This window comes from Sinocyclocheilus anshuiensis, unplaced genomic scaffold (genome assembly GCF_001515605.1).
Source record: "Sinocyclocheilus anshuiensis isolate Anshui unplaced genomic scaffold, SAMN03320099.WGS_v1.1 scaffold461, whole genome shotgun sequence".
In the NCBI taxonomy this organism is placed as follows: domain Eukaryota; kingdom Metazoa; phylum Chordata; class Actinopteri; order Cypriniformes; family Cyprinidae; genus Sinocyclocheilus; species Sinocyclocheilus anshuiensis.
Genome location: NW_015541005.1, coordinates 1,432,747 through 1,440,855, shown reverse-complemented (window position 1 = coordinate 1,440,855; position 8,109 = coordinate 1,432,747). Strand labels below are relative to the sequence as shown.

The window sequence follows — 8,109 nt, the reverse complement described above, 5'->3', positions numbered from 1 at the left end:
CATCTGAATATTTGGGTTGAACTGTTCTGGAACAGTGTTGTAAATACAACTTAACCACTAGAGTGAGCGGAGGCCGGCGTGAGTGAGCGGCGGCGGGCGAGCTTGCGGCAACCACATGTGACAACCCTGGGCTGGACTCTGCTACGTCCACGGTAAAAGCCGATCCGGCGATCCACAGCGCGAAGTTGATGTATTTCCTCAGCGACCAGCACGGATCAGCTCCAGGCATGACAAAGCTGATATCGTCCTCTTTTGGTCCTTTATGCACCAAGAGCTTGTAATACTCCAAAGAGAAAGGAAAATTTGAAATCGCATGATATGACCCCTTTAAGATCCCTCAGTCGGTTTACACTCCGGTTGATTTCCGTGACCATACAGAAAATGCTGCTTCTCCTGCCTGCCCCGGATGACACTTCACCAGTCCGATCTAGACACAGCTGTCACAGAACATGCCACAACCAAAGTGAGATAACTTAATATTAAAAATCACGGGCATCAATCGCGGTGTCCGGTTGCTGTAAAAAGTGAGAACTCTTGTGGCAGGTGCGTGACGTTTAGGTGCCACGGAACACACGCTATGTTACGGATTAAAAGAGAGGAATAAAATTTAATGTAAGGTGGCAAATAAGTGTAGAATTTGCTTACGTGCATCACTCGGTGTGCAGAGTAAGATGTGCGATGCCTGCAACGCTTAGGTGCGCGGGGACACGCAATCCATTATAGGAGAAGAATAAAGTATGGTAGCAAATAGGTAAAAGTGTAGAATTGTCTGATTGCTTATGTGCATCAATCAGAGTGTAAAACAGTGAGAGATGTTGAGGCAGGTGAAAAGCGCTTGGTTATTGGGGAATATTGACCTATTGTGCGTCTTGTTGCGTGATCGCAACAAGCGTGATGGGCTCGGAATGCATTTTCAAATCCACATTGACTTAAACTACATTTTGCGGGGTATTTAATGAAAATGCAATTGAAACGTCTTAAGTGTAAGTGTCAATGCATTTAAGAAAAATAAAAGACATTTAAATCACCATTTTGCTACCCTTTTGCTGCACATTTGTCTCTACAATTTGCTACAACAATTTGCTACAAACTCTACAACATTTTGCTACAATTATCACGCGGTATCACGATGAATATCCCATGTGTCCTACCCGTAAGTCTAAATGCATTTAGGAAAAATGGCATTTAAATTATAATTTTGCTACAGTTTTTGCATGGAAGCATATCTAATCAATTTGGGTAATACAATTTCATTTTAATTTTGCAACTTATAAAGCTTTAAAATATGTTTTTAATTTACATATTAAAACTAGTGTAGAAAATGGCAAATGTAAATTATATAATTGAATTTTCATTTTCATTTTGCACTAAATGTTGCACATATGTATGGGAAAATGTACATTTAAATACAGAAATACATTGCCATTTTACATATTGCATTGTCATTTTGCATATTACATTTCAAAATGAATTTTGCTACCCATATGCTTCCATAGTATAGTAAGTACGTGTAGTTAATTAATATTACTCAGTACTTAAATGTATAATTACACTGTAACAAGGACACCTTAAAATAGTGTAACCATAATAATTAATTAAATAACAATATTTTCATTATATTTGAAAATAATATTGTCATGAAAAATGTGAAAAACGGGACATCCATATTTTTTTCCTTTAAGAAAACATGGGCACATTATGTATCAATGACTCATATTCATAGTTATGTGTGCCACTGTCTCTATGTTGAAAATATGCCTGCTCCTTATTTGTAAGTCACTTTAAAAGCGTCTGTTTAATGAATAAATGTAAATGTAAATGTCTACCCTAAAGAGATGTTATGCAGTGTATTAAAGCCAGAACTAGAATGTGTTGTGTTCATGCAGCAATGTCCATCTGTTAAATTATTTAGCATACTTTTAGTTCAGGGATCTTCCTTCATAGACATCTGCAGTATTTCTCTCTCTCCATACTATATGCTGTGCTTCACAATAGTGCTATACACCGAGCATGAAAAATGACAGAATTATCCTCCTGGCAGCTGCACCTTGTAGAGAAAGAGAAAAAAAGTCTCAGATGGTGCTAACATATGGCTAAAGCTTGAGTGTATAATTTTACTGATCCTCACTTTGACATGTTAGCTCGTGGGGAGATCTGGAACAGGAGGATATGTCTGTGGACGGTATTACTGCGGCCCACTGATGTGTACATGAAATGTGAATGAAATGTGTCTCTCCTCAGGTGAGATGGAGGAGTTGGAGGCTCAGTGGCTGACTGGGATCTGCCACAATGAGAAGAACGAGGTAATGAGCAGCCAGCTGGATGTGGACAACATGGCTGGAGTGTTCTACATGCTGGCGACCGCCATGGGTCTCAGCCTCATTACCTTTGTCTGGGAGCACCTGTTCTACTGGAGACTCAGATACTGCTTCACTGGTGTCTGCTCGGGCAAACCAGGCCTGCTCTTCACCATCAGCAGGGTAAGGCTTCCGTTCAGACAATCATCCGTACCTGGACATAAAATGTGGGGAGGACTCCCTGTTACATGTATAAAATGTATTTAGTGCAATCTAAGCCGGGTATGTAATCATATGTAACCCTGGACCACAAAACCAGTCATAAGGGTAAATTTTTCAAAATTGAGATTTATACATCATCTGAAAGCTGAATAAATAAGCTTTCCATTGATGTATATTGTTTGTTAGGATAGGACAATATTTGGCCGAGATACAACTATTTGAAAATCTGGAATCTGAGGGTGCAAGAAAATCTAAATATTGAGAAAATCACCTTTAAAGTTGTCCAAATTAAGTTCTTAACAATGCATATTACTAATCAAAAATTAAGTTTTGGTATATTTACAGTAGGAAATTTACAAAATATCTTCATGGAACCTGATCTTTACTTAATGTCTTAATGATTTTTGGCATAAAAAAAAATCAATAATTTTGACCCACACAATGTAGTTTTGGCTATTGCTACAAATATACCCCAGCGACTTAAGACTGGTTTTGTGGTCCAGGGTCATATATGCATATACAGTATTATGAAAGGCATAAACAAATTAGGGACAAATGAGGGACAAATTATTTTGAGATCAAGTAATACTTGGCTGACCCACAGTAGACCACCTAGAAGTTGTGAACCCACTGTTGAAGACCCCTGGTTTTGGTGTTTGCTGAATTGGATCGCCCTCACAGTTATTGATTTTAATTTCATGCCATAAAAGACGTCCTCAGTCTTGACAGTAGGGACAGCCAATATCACTCAACCTGACTTCTGAGAGTGTCAGTGGCAATCCAGTTAACGTTTGAGCTCAGACTTTACCCTGACATGGGCAGTGTTTGAAAGAAAAAGTTTGTCAGAAATTTGATTTTCGACCACTCGTTCCATGGCCAGGGAGCTTAAAATGACAGTGCAGCAGTCCGTTTTGACAGCATGATCTCTAGCACAGCCAAAAGCTCAGTATGTCTTTGTTTAGTTTTGATCACCGATGGGTTTGTGTACGTTCTGTAAGTGTGAGAATATGGTGCCTCTGATTAGCATCTTTAAGGTAATAAAATGCTGGTGTTGGAGAACTCAAGCATAACTGATATAAGTGTTTACTGGTAAAAAGAGATTCACAGAGATAGTAAGAGGAGGGGATCATTTTTAAAGGAAATATGCCTTTCAAAATAAACCCCTTGGCAATTCGTTTTTACATTTGACGGCATCTGTGTCACAGGCTTTATCTATGGCCTAATTTAAAACTTCATAAGTGCTCTTTGATCACACTGATGGGTACATTTGCAAGTCACAAACATCATGGTTAATGTATGAATATTGAGCTTGATTCACTCTTTTTTTCCGTAGGGTATATGGAGTTGCATTCATGGCGTTCACATTGACATGAAGAAAAAGTCATCTGATTTGGACTTCAGTCCACAGTCCAACATGCTCAAGCTTATCAAGTCCGCCAAGCAGATGACTAATATGACCAACCTCAGTGGCTCCAGGATTAACTCTCCTAAACGTGGCGGTGAGTTCATGCATTCGGCGAGCCCCATGATCATGGACATGATGGCAGAGAAAGGGAACTTCATCTACACTGACAACCGTAGCTATGCCCAAAAGGACATCTACGGAGACTCCAGCGACTTGCAGGCGTATCTGGCCAACCGACACAAGGACCATCTGAACAACTACATCTTCCAAGGTCAGCATCCCCTCACCCTCAATGAATCAAACCCTAATACCGTAGAGGTGGCGGTGAGTGCAGACACAGCCCAGACCAATGCAAAACCCCGAGCTCTGTGGAAGAAATCTGTGGATACTTTGCGTCAAACTCAGGGGCCTGATACCCTAGACCCCCGTTTGTCCATGAAGAGTCAGAGGTACCTGCCAGAGGACACGGCACACTCGGATATCTCAGACTGCTCAAGCAGGGCCACCTCCTACAAGGATCCAGACAATAACAAGCACCTGAAGCCCAAGGATAACTTAAAAAAAAGATCGATGACGTCAAAATACCCTAGGGATTGCAGCGAAGTAGAGCTGTCCTACTTAAAAAATAAGCAGGGCGGAGTGGGCCGGGAGAAAATCTACACCATAGACTCTGACCGGGAGCTGAGTCTGCACTCAGAGCCACAGCACTACAGGGAAGGCAGAGGCCTAACAACTGACGATTTGGATTTTGGCGAAATTTACTCAGACCACAACGACAATTACAGGAAATGTGACCAGCCCATCATCCATCTCAACAGCAGCCCCCTCCATCAAGGCGACTCGGACCTTCTGCCGGACAACGTCTACAACAAACACTACAACGTGAAAGAGAAGAACCTCAGTCCTCACGAAAGCAACGACAGGCTCAAACAGACTCATTGCCGGAGCTGTCTTTCGAAGGTGACCAACTACAGCACGGGGCCGTACGCCGGCCTACGCTCGCCGTATAACCGGTGCGAGGCGTGCATCCACATGGGCAACCTGTATGACATCAGTGAGGACCAGATGCTGCATGAGGCCATGATCAGCCCTAGCATGCACCACGATGACATGTTTAGCCACTACTGGCCTCAGACGGATGGGCCACACGTGCAGAGGAGGAACAGACTGAGGCTCAGCCGTCAGCACTCCTTTGACAATATCATGCTTGAGAAGCCCAAAGAAATTGACCTGAACCGGCCGGCGCGGAGCGTCAGCCTAAAGGAGAAGGACCGCTTCCTGGAGGACAGCCCTTATGCAAACATGTTTAACATCAAGGCTGACAAACTATTCGGCAGCAGGTCCATGCTCTTTAACCGAAACCTGGAGGAAAGCAAGCGTAGTAAGTCACTTTACCCCGATCACCCCACGGACAACCCCTTCATGCAATCTATACGAGATGACACTCGCCTGGTCCACGGCAGGAGCTCCTCGGATATTTACAAACAGTTGGCTCCCATCAAAGCTAGGAACGAGAACAATCTGAGGTCCTCCGTGAAGTCCACCACTTCATACTGTTCCAGGGATGGTCGAATACCCAATGACATGTACATTTCAGAGCATGTAATGCCTTATGTAGCCAATAAGACTAGTGCATACTCAGCTCCCCGGGTTCTCAACTCTTCGCAGTTTAGCAATAGACGAGTGTATAAGAAAATACCTAGTCTCGAGTCAGATGTTTAATGCTTTTTTGTGTAGTTGAACTATTTACTCACTTAGAATGCCACAGTCACCTACATCTACAAAGTACCCGAGATATCGCTCCTCTTATACGAGAGCTTTCCAGAGGTTTTCAGCATTTTAAGATGCCTTCTGGGCAGGTACAGTATTTGCAGAAAGAGAGTTAGTCAAGTGTAAGCCAATAAAATGTGATCCAGCATGGAAGTTGTTCATTATCCCCAACATTTGGCGTAGCGCTTGTGTGTACTCGAAACGCTAAGTGCTAGGACAGATGTGCCGCTTCAAGTCCGACCTGAAGATGCAGTGGGCTAAAGCAGATCCTAGGGTGGGGTTTCAGATATTTGGCCCCACGTTGCATGTGACGAGCGTATATGTATCTGATGGACTGTGGCTGGAATAGTTCCTGATTTTAAGGCAAGCAAGGGTACTTCATCCATGGCACTCAGCAATTGCATTGTTGCTTTTATTACTATAGACTTGGGATTTTTGGCATTCTAATCCCTGTTTAGAATTAGACTCTTCTCTATCTTATTTGGTAGCACAATAATCATTAGTTAACCGCCCACCTCTGCTTTATAAACAGAACTTCTATATTACTGTCAGGAATAGATTTCTTTTGCATGTGTGTTTCTTTTCTTGTCTTATTTCAGTTGAAGATATATTTATATTAAGGTGATTTCGTTCGAAAGCTGAGGTGGTCATCTGTGCAATGAAAACTTGACCTGTATGTAGGTTGTTTGACTGGGAATATTGTGTTGATCCTCCATTTCTAGATTGTGGGGAAGTGTTTGCGATGGAAGTTTGTCTCGCATTTATTTTGTTCGATACTTCCATCCCGTCACTGTACACTGTGAAATCGAATCAGAGCATCATCTCTCAAAGACTGTTGTTTACTGTAGTTTGGCGGAGCCTTGCTTCGCTGTTGCGATCCACTCAGTAAGTGTAATGAGGGCCGCGTGTGAAGCTTGAATCTGAACTAGAGCATTGGTTTTCTGTCGCAGTCCGTAACACGATCAACACAAGCTATTCAAACAGCTATTCGCATTGAGGACTACCACGCAAGACCTTTGTTCTGCAGACCTGTTACTAAACTTTATACTGTACAGACACACTCAATGAACTCCATGCAATGTAAATCAGAACACATAGCCAAATCGTGTATTAGATCAAATACCTCAGGATGGTTCTGTGTCATTTTGTGTAATGTTTTCTCTACACCACCTAAAGGCACATTCACATTGCATTTGGGCATGTTTTCCTCCACTTCGCTATGGTTGTCTGAGGACTTCCATTGCAGTTGTGTTTAGAGAGAGGATCTTTCAGCCATCTTTGAAATGAGCTTTATGTTTACGACTCCAACGTTTGTTGGAAAACAGGATGTGTATCGACATGAACGTGTTGTATGACTGCTCTAGCAGCTTCCGCTCTCATATCAGACTTGGTTTCTTTGAACTTCCCCAATAATGTGACATAATTCACTGTACACTTATCTTGAATATGTCATCACTGTCATAATCATGAACATATTCATCATATGAAGTGCTGCTTTAAGAAGCTAATGTGCATATGCACATGTAAAATATCAAGGTCTTGTAATCATATATTCCATACATAGTTTTTACTCTTTACAACTTGTTTTTCAGTTATTTTTTCACCCTTGTAATAACCCCAGTCTTTAAGGAAAATGTATTTTGATTACATGAACGTGAATTATAATAATGGCATGCAACTCAATTGTAACTCTTTCTATGTTTTTGTTATGATGTTATGATCACAAATTAACAAATTATTTGTAACAGGGTGCAAATATAGCATATATATATATATATATATATATATATATATATATATATATATATATATATATATATATATATATATATAGAAAGATATTATCATTCATATTGCAGAGCTGCTGTTTTGGAGAAATAAGCAAGGTATTAGCCTCTAGTATTAATCACAGAGCCACATCTGCATTGATTTCGTATCCTTTGTGAAGCGAGGTGAATATCCTTGCTCTTCCTCGATTGGCAGGTGAAAACATCACCAGCTACTCTTTCTGTATCATACCTGTCACCTATAGCCAGACTTAACCTGTAAAGAGAGAGAGAGAAAAAAAGTCCTTTTCGGGTCTGCTATCCCTCCAAAGATATGACGTCTTCTTGATTTTCTCTATTATCTATGGTTTGCTGTAAGAATAGAGCTTTTTTAATTCCTCAAAGACTTCGCAACTATTTTGAATATATGACACTTGTAAATTGCTTGTAAATTCATACTCAAATAATTCATGAAAGTTACAAAGATACAGAGTAAACAATATTTTTTGTGTGGGTTTCACAGGTCTGTACAGTAGCACTCATTTTCTGTAGCGTACGTACGAGAAAATGACATCACTCACAAGGTCTGCATCGAAATGTCACCTTCCGAGATTTCAAAGTCTCCATGCAGTTCGTTATCAGGGATTGT

General features: G+C 41.0%; 1 protein-coding gene across 1 annotated transcript in view; it reads left to right on the top strand.

Moving 5' to 3' along the window:
* Nucleotides 1-7,398, top strand: part of grin2aa (glutamate receptor, ionotropic, N-methyl D-aspartate 2A, a) — a 160,708-nt gene extending 153,310 nt beyond the window's left edge. The window contains exons 12-13 of the mRNA XM_016488523.1: nt 2,242-2,480; nt 3,853-7,398. Coding sequence (XP_016344009.1) covers nt 2,242-2,480; nt 3,853-5,646 — 2,033 coding nt within the window. The 3' untranslated portion in view covers nt 5,647-7,398. The remainder of the gene's footprint in view (nt 1-2,241; nt 2,481-3,852) is intronic.
* The last annotated feature ends 711 nt before the right edge of the window (nt 7,399-8,109 follow it).